This window comes from Budorcas taxicolor, chromosome 1 (assembly GCF_023091745.1).
Source record: "Budorcas taxicolor isolate Tak-1 chromosome 1, Takin1.1, whole genome shotgun sequence".
NCBI lineage: Eukaryota > Metazoa > Chordata > Mammalia > Artiodactyla > Bovidae > Budorcas > Budorcas taxicolor.
In genome coordinates, this window is record NC_068910.1 from 24,524,580 (window position 1) to 24,543,498 (window position 18,919).

An 18,919-nucleotide genomic window follows, 5' to 3' on the forward strand; every position below is an offset into this window, starting at 1 on the left:
CTTGAGCAACCAGTCCATTCTATGCAAACTAAATAAGAGGATCAAAGAGCTACAAGCCCAACAGTTCAAGCTGCAAACCAAAAATGAAACACAGAAAAAAAATTTTTTCCGCAAGTGTAGATAGTGAAGTCTTAAGTTTAAGTTGTACTAATAAATATGTTGAAAAAATTGTCACAGTTTTTAATTCTAGATTCAAATCTTATTAATTGATGGGAAAAACTTAAGGCTTAAGGGAAAAACAGAATATGCAAAAGCCTACAAACATTGTCTAAAATGTGTTCAAATAAAATAAAACAAATGAAAGGTAATACAGTTACAAGTATCTCAACCAACAATACTTACTTGTCTATGCAGAACTATCCTAATCTAATCTATCCTAATTTTGCCAGTCATGCATGCTTTGCAGGCATGTTAAGAATTGGGGGGTTTTATCCTTAGAACAAGGAGAACTTTCTGCAGGTTTTAAGCACCAGTATAGCTGGGGGTGGAAGGTGGGGAGTGGAGAAGAAACTGGAGGGTATATTTGGGAAGGGTATGTGGACAATATACAAGACTAGCGTTCAGAACAGTTTGGACATGGAGATGAAGGAAGAGAAATGACTGGCCCAGAGAAACAGGGTATAACCCAGGGCCTGACTGAGATGCCTGCAGCAAAGACTGGGCAGAAACAGAGCTCTTGTGAGATGGGGTACAATCAGCAAAGAAAGCTGAGGGGGAAGAGACAGGGAGCTGGGGGACCATCAGGAAGTTACTATCTTTATCATGAAGCAGGACCTATAGAATAACCAAAAGCCCAATTAAAACTATCTTAACCTGCTTTGTCATTTACATATAAATTGCTTTTATATTAAATTTACTTAATCCTTACCAAGAACCCTATGAGAGAAGTATCATTAGTATTAAAATGATGACTCCCTATTTTGCACAGGAGAAAACTGAGGACAGAGATGTGAAGAACCCTGAAAAGGACACCCTGCTGACACAAATCCAAGGAGTCCCACTAGACAGAATCAAATCCAAGGAGTCCCACTAGAAACCATGGGTGTGCTATTCTCACAAATAAGAGACCAAAAGTGGAGAATGATGGGGGGGGGGGGGGGGGGGGCAGGATATTGGGTGTGATATTTTAAAAAAACACTGTATCTCAAGATAATTGTAGATTCACATGCAGCTGTAAGAATGAACAAAGAGAGATCCTACATTCACCTTACCAAGATACCACCAAAGGTAACATCTTGTGGAACTATAGTACAAAGTCACAACTGGGATACTGACGGCCAAACAGTCAATATATGGAAGGCTTCCATCATCACAGGATCCCTCATGTCGCCCTTTGATAGCCACACTCGGTTCCCTTCCAACCCTTACCTACAAAGAAAACCACTGTTAATCCCTGGCAACTGCTAATCTGTTCTCCATTTCCATACTTCGTCATATCAAAATGTTATATAAATGAAATCATATGGTATGCAATCTTTGGGGATTTGCATTTTTCATTCAGCATAACTCTCCTCAAGATTGTTGCATACATCAGTAATTGTTTTTATTGTCAGTGGTTATTTCGTGGCATGAATGTACTACAGTTTAACCAGTAAAGGACACCTGGGTGGCTTCTAACTTTGGATTATTTAGAAGAAAACTTATTATAAACAGGCTTCCCTGGTGGCTCAGCTAATAAAGAATCCACCTGCAATGTGGGAGGACCTGGGTTTGAGCCCTGGTTGGGAAGATCCCCTGGAGAAGGGAATGACATCCATTGGATCATAGAAAAAGCAAGCGAATTTCAGAAAAACATCTACTTCTGCTTCACTGACTATGCTAAAGCCTTTGACTGTGTGGATCACAACAAACTGCAGAAAATTCTTAAATAGATGGGATTACCAGACCACCTGACCTGCCTCCTGAGAAATCTGTATGCAGGTCAAGAAGCAACAATCAGAACTGGACATGGAACAATGGACTGGTTCCAAAGTGGGAAAGGAGTAAGGCAAGGCTATATACTGTCACCTTGCTTATTTAACTTATTTGCAGAGAACATCATGTGAAATGCTGGGCTGGATGAAGCACAAGCTGGAATCAAGATTGCTGGGAAAAATATCAATAACCTCAGATATGCAAATGATGCCACCCTTACGGCAGAAAGCAATGAGGAACTAAAGAGCCTCTTGGTGAAGGTGAAACAGGAGAGAGAAAAAGCTGGCTTAAAGCTCAACATGCCAAAAAACTAAGATCATGGCATCAGGTCCCATCACTTCATGGCAAATAGATGCAGAAACAATGGAAACAGTGAGAGACTTTATTTTCTTGGGTTCCAAAATCACAGAAGAGAGTAACTGCAGCTATGAAATTAAAAGACATTTGCTCCTTGAAAGAAAAGCTATGACTAACCTAGACAGCATATTAAAAAGCAGGGACATTACTTTACTGACAAAGGTTCATTTAGTCAAAGCTATCATTTTTCCAGTAATCATGTATGGATGTGTGAGTTGGACCATAAAGAAAGCTGAGCGCCAAAGAATTGATGCTTTTGAACTGTGGTGTAGGAGAAGACTCTTGAACTGCAAAGAGATCAAACCAGTCAATTCTAAAGAAAACCAGTCCTGAGTGTTCATTGGAAGGACTGATACCGAAGCTCCAATACTTTGGCCACCTGATGTGAAGAACTGACTCACTTTTCCAGTGAAAAGACCCTGTTGCTGGGAAAGACTGAAGGCAGGAGGAGAAGGGACAACAGAGGATAAGATGGTTGGATGGCATCACCGACTCGATGGACATGAGTTTGAGCAAGCACCAGGAGTTGGTGACGGACAGGGTGTGTTATATGCAGTTCATGGGGTTGCAAAGAGTCAGACACAACTGAGTGACTGAACTGACTACTATAAACATTTATGTACAAGCTTTTATGTGAATGTAAGTGTTCACTTGAGCTTCCTAGATGGCTCAGTGATAAAGAATCTGCCTGTCAATGTAGGAGACATGGGTGTGATCTCTAGGTTGGAAAGATCCCCCCAAGAAGGATAGGCCAACCCACTCCAGTATTCATACCTGGAAAATCTCACAGACAGAGGAGCCTGGCAGGGTACAGTTCATGGGGTTATAAGAGTCTGACACAACTTAGTGACTAAACAACCACAACAAAGGATTCTCTTCTCTGGACAAATGTGCAATGGCTGGGTTCTATGGTAATTGAAATGTTTAGTTTAAAAAAAATGCCAAACTGCTTTTTGGAATACCACAGAATTTTACATACCCACCAGCAATGTGTTAGTGATATAGCTTCTCTTCATCTTTACCACCATTTAGTGTTTTTTAGTTCATTCTCTAATTGGATTTTTTTTTTCTTTCTTTTTACTGTTGAGTTTTGAGAGTGGCTCAGATGGTAAGAGCGTCTGCCTACAATTCGGGAAACCTGGGTTCGATCTCTGGATCAGGAAGATCCCTTGGAGAAGGAAATGGCAACCCACTTGAGTACTCTTGCCTGGACAATCCCATGGACGGAGAAGCCTAGTAGGCTACAATCCATGGGGTCACAAAGAATCGGACACAACTGAGTGACTTCACTTTTACATATTCTAGATACCAGTCCATTTTGAGATACAAGCTTTATAAATACTTTTTCCCTGTGTATAGGCTGTCCTTTCATTTACTTACCAGTCTTTGCAAAGTGAAATTTTTTTTCATTTTGATAAAGCTGTGTTGACCAATTATTCCTTTTAGGATTATGCTTTTGATGTCAAGTCTGAGAGCCCTTTGCCTATTACTAGGTCTCAAAGAATTTCTATTCCCCCCCCCCTAAAAATTCTATTACTTTACATTTTATACTTTATGATGATTTGAGTTTTTTTTTTTTTTAATAAGGCAAGAGGTTTAGTTTCAGGTTAATTTATTTGCCTTTGTCTATAGCCCTGCTTAAAGTACTATCTTATTGAAAAGGTTACCTTCCATGCATTGAACTGCTTTTGCATTCTCTACTGAAAATCAGCTGGACACATTTGCGGGGCTGTTCGTGGGTTCCTTTGATCTATGGGTCTATTTCTTCATTAGTAGCATTCAACCTTTATGACTGTAGATTTATAATAAACCTGATATTGGGTAGACTGATTACTGTGACTTTATTCTCCTTTTCAAAACTGTTTTAACTAGTCTAGTTCCTTTGCCTTTCAATAATAAATTTTAGAATAAACTTGTCGATACTAACAAAATGCCTCACTGAGATTTTTGACAGGATTTATATTAAACCTGTACACACATTTGGGGAGAACTGACATCTTTACTATACCAATTCTGAGTCTTTCAACCCATGAATAGAGTTGGTCTCTCAATTTACTGAAACTTTCATTTATTTCTTTCATCAGCATTTTGTAGTTTACAGAATACAAATCCTGTATATATTTCATTAGACTTATACCTAAGTGACTTTTTAAAAGTAAATGTAAACTATATTTTTACTTTGAATTTTGTTATCTGCTTGTTCACTGTTAGTATATAGATTTACAATTGATATTTGAATGATTAGTCTAGAACTTCTTGTGTATTTCTGGTGATTTTCCAGTTAGACAATCAGTCTATGTATCTTTTATTTCCTTTCATGAGGGTTTTGTTTTTTGGTGTTCATTTGCTGGTGTTTCTGGATTACTGGCTTCTACAGCTCTAAATCTGGGATATATGAGGTAAAAAGAAAATTCAGGGAATTTATGACTTGTCATTTCTGTGATCCCAAGTCCTAGCCAATCTGCATTATTTTTATTTCCTTTTCAAGTCTTCTTCTGTTCATTTTCTATACAATATCCAGGGTTTGCAAGTTTATGCTTAATTTTTAATGTTCCAGTATTTCTTAGATTTCCCATAAACTGTAAAGCTAACATAGACTTACATATGTATAAGTAAAATCAGGTAGATCTGAGTCTACAGAAATTTAACTTGCTATTCAATGTACGACACTCTAAGATGACGTTTTCAGAATGCAGGATACTGGAAAACTCATCAAACCACACATACTGTTGTTGTTGAGTTGCTCAGTTGTGTCTGACTCTTTAGTGACCTCATGGATTGTAGCCTGCCAGGCTCCTCTGTCCATGGAATTTCCCAGGCAAGAATACTGGAGTGGGTTGCTATTTCCTTCTACAGGGGATTTTCCCAACCCAGGGGTCGAACCTACATATCCTTCATTGGCAGGTGGAGTCTGTACCACTGGGCCATGAGGGAAGCCCAAATGGTGTGCATCTAATAATTTAATGTGTATGGAATTTGGCTGCTGCAGACCAAATCACAGAGTTGTCGTAAGAAGCTACACTTTTGCATAAATTTTCTATTAAACAATAGACCAAAGATTGGCCTAGCACTGATTAAAAGCTAAACTAGGTTGTAAAAAGTAAGCAAATCACCATATTCCCCTCTACAGCACTCTAAGTCTTGGGTCTTCATTAACTATTTTTACTAACCACATTCCTCACTAACCCTCAAAATAACCAAAATTTTTTTTTCAAATTTATCAAGTCAGTCTTGAGCAAAACTATTAACACACTCTTTTCCAAGTTTAAGTTTCTCATATTACTCTGTATTAGGAATTCCTCTGTTGTTATTTTCCTTTGCTCCATACAATTCTTCCTTACTAAAAGACATAATTTAAAGGACAACTTATCACAAAAGCTAAGTACAAAATTCTAAGCTTATAGCTGATATCCATTTTCATAGCATTTAAGCCTCTCTGTAATAACCACATGAAGATAAACATGGTAACAGTAACAATAATACTCACTAACTGGCACAGGCCCAAGTTTTATATCCCTTATCTCATCTAACTCTCACGAAAATCTGACAGGGTAGGCATGATCAATAATACTCACATCCTTCTGCAGATAGGGAAAACTGAGATGTGGAGAGGCAAACTCAAGGTCACACAGATAATGAACTTTGGGGAGTTCTTAACCACTGTACTTTCCTAAATCCAAGGGAAAGACTTCACCGTCCACCCCTGTCTTCAACAAGCATTTGTTATTAACATGAAGACAAAAACGTGGACTGTCATCTCCTTCAGGCTGGAAAATAAACCAGGAGCAATCGTTCACTCATCTCTGATTTCCTAGGTTAGTTCTGAGAAAGGATTTTTTGAGACCCAAGCCTTCTCCCTTACTCCCAAATCTTTAGGAAAATTGGACTTTCTTATCCTTGCTGATTTTTCTGATTACAGAATGTATGCTGGAATATCTTTCTAAGTGGAAATATGAATTCAAACCCCACAGAAATGTATAATGTAGTTAAGAAAATAAATTCCTTAAATTCCTTACTTAACTCAAACTCAAGTGTTAATAGATACTTCTGGAATTTTTCTTCACATAGAATTTTATCTACATTTTCACAGAAAACACATAAGTGTATATACCCATGTATTTTACAAAATAAGATACTTCATGCCGTTCAGAAATGTCCTCTGTTGTTATTGTTCCATGAACAGCAGACCTGCAACATTAATCCATTTGAGTAGAACAGATTTACCTATGTTTTGAATTATTTCATAGTTTAATTGGTCTTTTTATTTTTTACAGGTTCATAATACTATGGTGAATGGTAGGAAATCTCAAAAGGAGAGCCAAAAAATTTTAAAAATTGACTGTCATGGTTAAGAAATTACATTAGCTTAGATTTTCTAGAATGGTTTCAATTTTATAAATTTTTTGTTCCTTTCCAGTATAGGTTGCTAAATGTTTAACTATATAACATTTAAGTTTTTAATTTTAAAAGACTTTTCACATCTTTATATTCTCAAACTTTAACCCATTTGCCTTGCACCATGTAAAAAAATTAACTAAAAATAGACCATATACCAAAATGTAAAATGTAACCTATGAAACTTCTAAAACAAATATAGCAGAAAACGATTTAATTTTGACTTCGAGTCAAGCAACAATTTCTTAGGCTCCACAATAAAAGCACAATTCACAAAGGAAAAAAGAAAGTGATTAGAGTTGATAAAAATTAAGAGCTTCTGGCTCTTTAAAAGATGCAGTTAAGACAATGAAAAATCAAATTTGGACAGAATGTTTGCAAATCACAAATGTAATTAAGGAATTGAATCAAAAATATGTGAAGAACTCTTCCACACTCAAAGGAAACTGTAACCCAATTAAGGAAAAAAAAAAAAAAAAAGCAAAGTATTTACCTCTTCTAAGCAGCTAGATATATTCTTCATATTAATATATAATATCATAATTTATATATGCACCATAATTTAGCTGTTTAACTCTTTAGGCAAATAATTATTCTTATGCTTCCTCCAGCTCTCAGATTCAATGGTTAGGATGTTATGCTAATTGTTATTTTGTACAAGGCTTGTTAAATTGTAGGAGAGAAGACCAACAGCATGTGATCAATCCTTTTAGAGTTAATTTACATCTGTAGCTGCTAAAGAAAGAGAAAGGAAATAGGGGGCAAAGGGAGAGATTCAAGTAGAAATAATGTTACTTTACTCTATAAAATAGACTTCTCCATTTTCGGTATAGGCCATCTCCCAGTTTTCAGGTAGAGGACCTAAATTATCCTCTGCAGAAAGAGGTAGGTATTGAGGGAACTTCTGAGAAGGGTCCGTGATGGGAGCAGCGATGATGCTACTATTCACAGGTGGGAGTGTTGCTTCTTGGAGACTGTGCTCTTCTTGGTCACCAGAATCGGCTATTTATTCACCAGAGAGAGAGAGAGAGAGAAAAAATAATTTATCAGTCATACTCCATACCAGGGTGACCATTACTGTGCACACTTATGTTCTTAAAGTTCTTTCCTAACTGCAGGACATCAACTATATTCTGTCTTACTTAGTTGAAAGTTCTTTTAATAGAAAACACTGCCATGAACCAAATTTATTTTACTGAAAAAGGAGAAAATACGCTCAAATAATGCATTACTCACAATCCTGGAAATGTCAAAGAAGAAACATATTCGTGACTCAAACCCTCAAGTCCCTCTAAATTTAAGAAGGCGATCAAGTTACAGACTGAGCTGAATGACTTAAAAGGACTTCTGGGGCAGGGAAAAAGTCCATGCTGAAAACACAGAGATAGTGACATTATCATCCATTTGTAAAAATTTATCTAAAGTATTTTTGGTAGATGGTGGCAAATATCAAAGACTGACAAATCAAACTAAAAAGTCTACAAAGGTTTAGAATACAGAGACAGCTCCACCAATGAGTCAGTCTAGCCTCTTTTGGAAAAGTGAGAAGAATGTTCCTGTGAAAACCAAGACAGTTACCCCCAAAGAGTATCCTGTGGGTGGACTGATTCGACTTGGGTTTTTTTTTTTTGTTTGTTTGTTTTTAATTGACTTGGGTCTTGAAGGCTCTAAGTTTCTGAATCTCCTTGCTTTCTTATTAACTAGAAATATCCAGAGGGGATGTCATCAGTTTACACAAACGGCATTGTTGACATTCTGGTTGAATTTTTATAGAGGCTGATGATATTAAATGTCAATCTCTATGGGACTTTAAAACATTAATCAGGGGATGTAGTCATTTTCTGTCTCCCACAGTAATTCTCCTACAGACATTTCTGATTTACTCAAAGCCAACTGAGGAATAATAAAAGGTTGCTTTCAAATCTTTCTCTGATGAGTAGCTCCCAATGACACAGCTGAGAATAAAGGCAATCCAAAAGTTGGATGGAGGACACGCCAAGCCTATTAAACAATCACCTCCACCAAAAACCCTTCCTTTGAGAAGGAAGCCTGGGGTCTTTCCCTGCCCTGCATCTATACCCTCTTCTGGCACCAACCACTCGGATCTCCATTTGGAAATCATCTCCTTCATCGGAGGTTCGTGTAGTCCAGGTGGACACTGACTTATGCCCACTCCAAGCTCATGCAGTGGGCTCAACTCACACCCATTTCACTCTTGTCTTTATGGCTGGATCAGGCACAGGATCCATGGCAAACTTCTGACGGTTCAGCATGCAAGTGCTTGCTGAACTGTTAGGCAGGAGGTAGCCTCTTGATGCTAAAATCAATAAGCTGGTAGATTCTCATGTTGTGAGATGAGAATGCTGATGGTGCTGATGGCCATCTTGATGAACCTTGGCGAGGCTTATCTGAGAACTAAACCCTTATGGAGGAAAGATGAAATACGAGAAAGTCACCCAATACCCCTGATGAAGCCTCTCTGGGTACCTCTCAGGGGTACTCCTGGCTTCTCCAATTGCTTGATCCCCTCAACTCCCTTTCCTGCTTAAACCAATGTGAATTGCTTTCACAATTTGCACTCATGAATGGAGATTAGTAAAATTTTAAGTTAGAAGGAAGAAAGAGGAAATTAGGCCACCATGGAAGAAACAGTCTGAAACTAGTGTGAGCGTGTGTGTTCAGTTGCTTCAGCTGTGATCGACTCTTTGCAACCCTAGGACTGTAGCCCAGCAGGCTCTTCAGTCCATGAGATTCTCCATGCAAGGATACTGGAGTGGGTTGCCATGCCCTACTCCAGGGGATCTTCCCTAACCAGGAACTGAACCTGTGTCTCCTCTGTCTCCCGCACTGTAGGCAGATACTTGACAGCTGAGCCACCAGGAAAGCCCCTGAAATTGGTAATCAATAACAAAAATTCAAAAGTTGGCAAGAATTCAAAGCATGCATGTGTGCCAAGTCTCTCAGCCATGTCTGACTCTTTGTGACCCCATGGACTGTAGCCCACTAGGCTCCTCTGTTTACAGGATTCTTCAGGCAAGAATACTGCAGTGGGATGCCATTCCCTCCTCCAGGCATGGCTCCCTACTTCAGAGCACAGATTTGGAATTAGGTTCAAAATATATACTTTGAGAGCACCCAGGTGATTGCGATTCAAGTACAAGCATTACATTTTGAAGACTGAGATACAAAAAGCACTAAAAAAAATTTTAAAAAAATCACTGGAAGCTTTAGTTTCTCAGATAGGTTCTGTCAGCTGGCAGTGTGGCAGAGTATGGTGCAGCCACATGGTACAAATGCTAGATATCCAGAACACCGCATCCTCTCTGAAGGAAGTAGAGGACTCAGTGCCAGGCAATTAGCATCCTGAAAAAAATGGAGTCAGGGTTTCCAGATCTCCAACTCTTTAAGAAAAGGTGGAAATTTATATTGTGATGCAAAAATTACCAATTTACCAATCAAAATTCCTTGAAAAAATAAAGCAATGTGTCTGGCACAAGTGAAAAAACAAAAAACAAAAAAGCAGTGACTATAAGCACTGACTGTGAGGCCAGTCTACTTGAGTCTGAATCTTGGCTTTACGTTTACTGGGTTTACTCAACCTTTATGTGCTTGAGTTTCCTTAACTTTACAGTCAGAAGAGTAACAGTACCTACCGTATAAGGTTGTAGGGAGGATTAGTTAAGCTAAAGCACTCAGTACAGTTTTTAGTATACAATAAACCTCATCTTCCTGATTAAAGTTGTTATTTTTAATCTTTGTTTCCTGGTCAGAGCTCACCCATAGGCTGCAGATTCTTTACAAATAGGCAGAAAAGGATGGATTAGACATCAAACCACAGATCAAATCACAGTGTGCCTGTTTCTAGCTGTGTGTCTTTGAAAGAGACTTTACCTTTCTGGGTATCTGTTTCCTCATCTGTAAAATGGGCATAACACGTGCACTACAAGAATGGAACATTCTCAGTACATGCAAAGCACCTGCCAAACGTCGTGCTCAGAGTGCCCAGGACAGCTCAGGCCCAGGACTGGCTACCAGGAATACCCAGGGCCAAGGTCAGTGGTCACCTCTCAATATGACATTTAAGAGTCAGAGAAATGCTGGGACAACAGTAGACACTCAATAATTTGACTGGAAAATCTTAATTAACCCATTTTAATAGAAACTAGGTGTAACAGCAAAAGGATGGAAGCCATAGGTAGGTCACTACAGATGAAAAGAGAAACAATGTGATTTAATACCTAATGTATACAATTTTTGGAGAAGGAAATGGCAGCCCACTCCAGTGTTCTTGCCTGGAGAATCCCCGGGACGGGGGTAACCCTAGTGGGCTGCCATCTACGGGGTCGCACAGAGTCGGACACGACTGGAGCGACTTAGCAGCAGTATACAGTTTATGCTGGGAAGAGAAGAGAGAAGGGCGAGGAAGAAGAGGAATCTCGACTACATGAAGGGGACATTAGCTCACTGGAAATACATGTATGTAAACTGTAACTTCCTAGAGAAAAAAGAAACTCCTCTAGCAATGCGACCTTATTTTAAACTATCCAAATATTTATTTCATAGGTTCTCAGTGTCTTCCTGTTTTAAAACGACTTTATTTACACATGATTGACACACAAAAAGTAACAGATATTAATTTCTCAGTTTTATTGAGGTATAATTGACAAAACTCTAAGATTTTTTTTTTTAAGATATTTAAAATGTACCTCCTGACAATTTGACATATGTTACCCAAGGATTCCTTCCATCTAGTTATTTTTTTTGGAAAAAAAAAAGATATTAAACACATACAACTTGATATGTTTAGTTTTCTGTTTCTTTTTTCAATAGAACCTTAAACATTCTCATTCTCTGAAAGAAAATGAGAAGTCCAAAAATGAGAGAGTGGGGGCAGATTTTAAAAATTCATAGTCCTAATCACAGCTTTGACCCTGAAGCATGCTCTGACTTCAAACTCTCTTTCATTTAATTTACCAAACATTTAAGAGCACTGCTATCATGCTCTAAAGATTAGATTACTAAATTATTACTAAAGATTGCCAATGCATCCAAAGAGAACAGGTAGAATGAATTACTGGAATACTGAGACTGGCAAGTAGATAAGAAGCTACATGCTCCAACTGCCTAGTAGGATTGATAACACTATTTCTCAGGGTTTCTGTCTGAAAAACGGGGAAGATAATAGTTAGACTGCTTATTTCTCAAAATTTCCAAAAGGTTTATAAGCTACATGTGAAAAAGATTCATAAACCATAAACAAACACAAAAACATTTTCATTTGCAGACGCTTCCTAGTATTTACATCACACACACACACACACACACACACACACACACACACACACACACACTCTCTCTCTTGAGAGATTTTGAAGGTGACTTTGAGAGCATAAGCTCACGTCAAACACACATTCTGGAGCTTGTTTTAAATTACACATGCATTTAGATTTATGTGTACACTCACTGTGTACATAACCAGTCAAAACCTTTGATGCTGCAAAGGGCTAACAAACTTAACTTAAAACACAAAGCCATATAGATTCTGGAGTCAGGGTTTTTGGGTTGAAATGACAGCTTCAACCCTCACTGGCTGAGTAATACTGGACAAGTGGTTAGAATTCCCCAGTAATATGCATGAGAGCTTACCAAAATGCCTGCCCCAGAGCACTGGGGAAACATTAGCTCTTTTGGTAATATCGTTATCTCTTGACGTTCCAAAGCAGTATTTTATCATTAATCACTAATGAGAAAGAAGCATCAGCAGCCTAATGTTGAACAATAGGGAAGTTGTTGAAGAAACAAGCTTAGGAAGACAATTAAATAACATTTTTGGTGTCTCTTAGATATGGTTGATGGATGCATCAACTACTTTTTAGTTGTGGTGGTTTGTTATATACTTTCCAAGTTTTTCTATAATGAACAAAATCTTTTTTAAAATGTTTTCATTTACTTATATAAATAACTGCGTGTTTTGCCCCACAATTTAAGCTTATATCTACCTTCATGAAGCACAAACAGTATTCTCTCTCCAGGGCCTCCTTTAAATCTATAATTTGGGCATTATTTATAGATGATTCTCCTTCTGCCTTGTGTTTGACAGTAAGTTCTATGGTAAGAATCTGGGATGACTGCTCAGTACTCAGCTCCTGCCTCCATCTTTGCTTGCAGAAAGGAAGACACAACCTCCCCAGGATGCTCCAGGCATTAAGTACCCTGCTCTTCTGCCAGCAGACAGCGCCAATATTATTTAGGCATGTTATCTAGATATCCTGTGTCTCTTTCAAGAGACCCAAGCAGACATGAGCTGAAATCGTACCAATAGCCCATTATTTAAAAACATCCTAGGTAAATATCATTTTAAATAGCTGTATTGTATTTTTACATTTGAATCCGGTACCCTTCATCAGAATTGGCCCAACCAGGAGCCAAGACTCCATTATGCCACTGCCACTCTGTGCTCGAAGCGGCTGGTGGATTGCTACTTACAAGTGGTTCAGAGTGCAAGATGTTTTGACACAGCTAGCATGGCACACAGCTCACAGACTGGGCAGTGTCAATTATTTCAAAGAATTCACATGAGTGAGCGTATGACAGCTTGTCAGTTGTCATACTTGTAGTCTGGTAAGTGAGAAGCCATTTATTCAACATATCCCTTGCATACTGAAGATGCCCCATTGCTTATCTATCTCAAGATCAATTCTCTCCTTGAACATCTGATCAGGTGACAATCAGTTTTCTTCCTTTGTGCATAAATGAATGTTTAGACTGCCTTTAGCAATGATGACCTGGAGCCAGATTTTTTCTTTTTTGACACCAGGATTTCAAACAGGGGTGTTACAAGGTCAGATTTTCTGAGGCTTGGCTTCTACAACAGAGATTTAAAGTGGTCAGAAATTAGGAAACATCCAGACCTACAATCAGCTCTCCCTGCTTTGTTCATGCTCTGCATCGACAAATCTACTTAGTCAATGGAGGACACACAAAGGTACACATCTATATTTTGGGGTTGTATCATGATTTGCTATTCTTACCTGCTGAAAGATCAAGATCTTTTTTTTTTTTTTTTGTAATGTGCTTTCATTTTGGTGACGGCTACTACATATGGATAAAATATTTGGAAGTAGATGAAATTAGCCAATTTCAATAAACGCCTAAGTAAAAACAAGTAAATTTCTCCTAGATACTGTTAACAATAGGTCAGTGACTGGCCTAATGAAGAAAATGGAAATTTTCATGAACTTGAATCCTTAGAGCTGGAAGAGGGAACCTGATGTGATTGAATCCTAATCAGTAATTAGAGAAGTTAGATACTAAATTCATAACAAGACAGCTACCAAGAACGAAGCTAGGGTAGCAAACTGGGTCTCCTCTTTTCTCTAGTGCTTCTCGAAGAATGGCTGGGCTACTGTTATGATGATAAGTCACCAAAAACATTTTTTTTTAATTGTTAACTTGAAAAATTTTAGGCTTCTGAGTTCAATGAATGAGAAAGCTTCAGAGAGGTCCATACAGGCAGTAGAAAGCACTCAACTAATAGAAACTGTTTTTCTGAAACACTCTGTTAGACTTGACAGCACAAGGGGGAAAATATTCTAAAATATCAAAGAAAATAAGTACAGGAAAAACAGAAGAAACAAGATGGTCTTCAAAGTCACCACCTTGTAGACTGGAGTAACTCACGTCTTACGCAGTTGTTAAATTTTGAGTCATTCTATATATTAAACCCCCACAAAGCCAAAAATATTATTGAACCATTCTGGGTCACTGTGCTAACCTATAGAGCATATATCATGGCCTCAGTGAACAGTGCCTCCCAGGAATGTGCACATCCTTATCTGTATAGCTTTATGCAGAGGGTTTGTCCTTGATGATCCTTTCATAAAATATAGCCTACTAAGCTTGAGCATAGATAGCTCTGACTGTGTATTAAAAATTATACTGCAATGAGTAATATATACTGCAATGAGTAATATATGCTATGCAATATAAAATACATATACAAAATATAATCTTAGAATATTTATTATGTTTCCATCTTTTATTTCTTAGGGAATATACTAAACTTTGCATTAATTAACTGAAAACATGATTTATTTCCACTGTATCTCTATTTACAAAGGTATGACATAAAAGGATGCATTCCATATAGCATCAAGTGATATTAAACAAATTCTCCTATTTCCCTTTATAAACAATCAGCCATAATTATGGAGCAGTGTCAAGGCCAAGTAATAAATGAACAAAATAGTGATTCTTATAGGTATCATTTTGAAAAGAGAGAAAGGATGCCAATTATTTTTTATTTCCTTCTACAAACACTTCCCTCCTGTCCCTGTAAGATAGCTGGGTGAAGGACTCTTGACAAGAAGCATGAAAACCAGACCAGGGAAAAGACCAGCGATTATACAGAGTGAAGTAAGTCAGAAAGAGAAACACAAATGTTGTATATTAACGCATATATATGGACTCTAGAAAGATGGTGCTGATGAGCCTATTTGCAGGGCAGCAGTGGAGACTCAGACATAGAGAACAGACTTGCGGACACAGTGGGGGAAGGGAGGGTGGGACGAATGGAGAGCGTAGCATGGAGACATACACACGAACATATGTGAAACAGATAGCCCGTGGGCATTTGCTGTATGACTCAGGGAGCTCAAATCAGTGCTCTGACAACCTAGAGGGATGAGTGGGGGAGGCAGTGGGAGGTAGGTTCAAAAGGGAGGGGACATATGTATGCCTACAGCTGATTCACATTAATGTATGGCAGTAACCCAAACCATATTGTAAAGCAACTACCCTTCAATTAAAAATAAAAATTTTAAAAATAAGGGAGATGGGAGGGAGGTTCAAGAGGAAGGGGACATACGTATACCTATGGCTGATTCATGTTGATGTTTGACAGAAAACAACAAAATTCTGTAAAGCAATGATCCTTCAATTTAAAAAATTAATAAAATTTAAAAAAGAAAAAAAAATTTCTGGGCACAGAAAAAAAATAAAAAGATCATCTCTTCCATAAGCACTGTGTGGTCAGAGTTTGAATTTTGGTGATCCTTCCAAATTCTTCCTGAGAACAGAAACCTCCTCACAACTCCTTGTAAATCCTCCCCCCACCCTCCTTCCCCAAGTCCACTGAGGGGGAGCATCGTCTGGTCTTTACCTGTAAAGCTACTGTTCATTTCAGGAACATCATCCTCTTCCTCATTCTCCGCGTGGACTATGCCAGCATTTTGCATATCATTGTAGGACTTGGTTCGCTTTGGGGTCGACTGCTTGGAGCCAGAGTGAAGGTTCTGCAAGGCATCCGTCGTGATCACTTTCCCACTGACTGGCTGGCTAGGAGGTTTGGGTGTCCCATAATAGTTTCCTAGGTGATGGAGAGACACATTTGCATGTTTTAGAAAGAATACTTTGTTTTTCTCAAGTCTGCAAATCCAAATCTCTTAGCCCATTTTAAAAAAAAAATTTTTTTTTTTTTAAATTAGAAAACCAGAACAAACTGTATTTCATTTCTGGAATGGGTAAGAAAACATGTTGGTCCTACCCAGTTAGACATGGTGATTTCAGAAGCCAGGAGGAAAGCTACATTGTGGTGGGGAAAGAACCTACTAGGGATGAAAACAAAAGGGGCTGTGCAGAATGGAAAAGCTTCATCCTCATTACATTTGAATTTCAATTGGTCACCGTTTCACATATATGCACTAGCATAATGCAGAATCCAATTTGGAGTGAGTGGCACACAAAATAACAAATTCATTACCACCAGCACCCTTGCAAGCTGACGCAGCGGAGGTCACCCTCCCTTAATAAGGAAACTCCTCAAGAGGGAACCCAAGCAATATTTTTTTTTTAAAAAAGAGAGCGAACACCACGTGGCGCCTCTTTAACTGAATGGCAGGTCTGACTGGCACAGTCATGTGTGGCTGGAACAAACCCTTGCCCAGCTTTAACAGGAAACTCTGGGTCAGCAGTGGCAGAGTGGCACCCTTCACGGGTCACTTGTTTAGTCAGGGCTCATTTTCATTTTTAGACACTTGCCTCTAGAGTTTGGCTCAGCTCTGACTCTCATGTGCAAAGTGACTCTGGGCAGGACCAGGATAGGCTTTTATGTCTTAATTTTTCAAATTTAAAATGCATATATTTTTAGTGTGCAGTACAGAAATCTAACTAGTAAAATAAAATATTTACTTTAAAAAGTTAAGTGACAAAGCAATATTTTATAAAATTGACTTTTTAAAATGTGAAGATTAAATTTCAAGTTTAAAAAAGCAGATATATTTAATAAGAAATTAATTGAGTACATAATAACAATGGTAGCAATGAGGTTCCTTTTGAACACAAGTTAAAAATTAAGTTATTTTAAAGAAAGTGTCAAGCAAATAATGGACATTATAACAAGATATAGACAAAATCTTGAAGGTAATTCATGAATGGGCAAAGTTTGAAACGACAGCTTAAAATCAATAATACACAGTGACCATATGATCAAAAGCATCAACATCAGAATGCCATCAATCCACTCACCATCTCACATCTTTTAGAGTAAGGTCAGATAGACAGATCTTATTAAGCCCTACAAAAAAATCCTATGTAATGTCTCTAGTTTTGTGCTTGGTAAAGTAGAATTTGTAAATAATAACAAATTCTACACATACTGTTTCTTCCCAAGAATCACATCCCATTGTCGAACCTCACCACATAATTAAATCATATAAAATACACATTTTAATGATAAAAGCACAGAAGCAGAGGAAGACAGGACTATGCTTCTCTGTATGAGACACACAGATTTTACAGATTTATATCCATTAAGCTTTATCTTTATAATTAAACTTTCTTTATGAACATTATTTCCTTAAAATATTTTTTGAATCATCGAATTTATGAACACATGCATCCACTTTCTTTGAGAGTGGTGCAAACAGCATGTGTCAGCAGGGAAATCCTGAACCAGCAGACTAAAGGGCACCATGTTTGAACTTGAAGGAAACCACACAGAAGCCTATGAGCACATTCTGGTGGCTTGCACTCAATTCAATCACTTCTTGCACACAAGGTGATATCTCAACCTCTTCAAAACCTTCATTCAGCTTTCTAACTCAAAGGTACAGAGACGAAGTGGAACCAGTGTGAAGAAAAGGCATCCATGTGTGTTTCTAGGGACTAACACAAGTGCAGGGAAAAATGAACACACGTATAAGCCAACACTCAGCCTGCATTTCTAAACAGGTTACACCGAACGATGCCCCAGGCCTTTGATGAAGTTGAAACTCGGCTACAGTGTTGACTATTTTCACTAACTGAAGATTCTTAGTGGGGTTTAGGTAAATAAAACAGTTGACTATTTAAAAAGCAATTTTCACGGTGAACAAGAAATAAAGACAAACCTCTACTGAATTCTTTATGATCATTATTATACCAAAACATAGTGGACATTTTTCAGTCAGAGATTAAAGTAAGACCAATGTCTACAAACAAGAATCTTCCACTGAAGGATGTAATTTTAAAAATAGGACTCTTGATTCATAGTTTTATAATTATAAGTTTATAACACTCATGAAGCTTTGTCATTTAAAAATCAATTAAAACTTAGACATCCTTGTTTATGACAGAAATAAATGTCTGGAAAAGAAAAGTTCTACCTAAATTTGACAAATTCATGTGCATTTTCCTCAGTTTTCAAGGGAGGTCAGGGTCTTTCTTATGTTAGTAAATGATTGGCAGATTTCTCAACGCAATTACAAATTCTCCCCAAACAACCCACTTATTCATAGTTGTTTCCTGCTTCTGGAAATTAGTTTAAGATTGATTAGAGACAGATAAAGTACATACTATTAGACTGAACCATATGCAACTGTTGATGTAGAAGACAAATGGTCAAATATCAGCAATTTCATTTGGGTTAACCTAAAGTATAGATTAACATATGCTCAACAATCACTGGATCACAGAAAAAGCAAGAAAGTTCCAGAACAACATCTACTTCTGCTTCACCGACTATGCTAAAGCCATTGACCGTGTGGATCACAACAAACTGTGGAGAGTTCTTAAAGAGAGGAGAGTGCCAGGCCACCTGACCTGTCTCCTGAGAAACCGGCATGTGAGTCAGAAAGCCACAGTGAGAACCTCACACAGAGCGGCTCGTCCAAAATTGGGAAAGGAATATGACAAGGCTGCATGCTGTCACCCTATTTACCTTATATGCAGAGTACATTGTGCAAAAATACCAGGCTGGATGGATAGCAAGTTAGAA

At 38.0% G+C, this 18,919-nt stretch overlaps 1 protein-coding gene across 1 annotated transcript in view; it reads right to left on the reverse strand.

Annotated features, from left to right (window-relative positions):
• Positions 1-18,919, reverse strand: part of MAGI1 (membrane associated guanylate kinase, WW and PDZ domain containing 1) — a 642,797-nt gene that overhangs the window by 95,031 nt on the left and 528,847 nt on the right. The window contains exons 4-5 of the mRNA XM_052636253.1: positions 15,827-16,033; positions 7,467-7,668 (exon numbers count right to left, since the gene is read on the reverse strand). Coding sequence (XP_052492213.1) covers positions 7,467-7,668; positions 15,827-16,033 — 409 coding nt within the window. The remainder of the gene's footprint in view (positions 1-7,466; positions 7,669-15,826; positions 16,034-18,919) is intronic.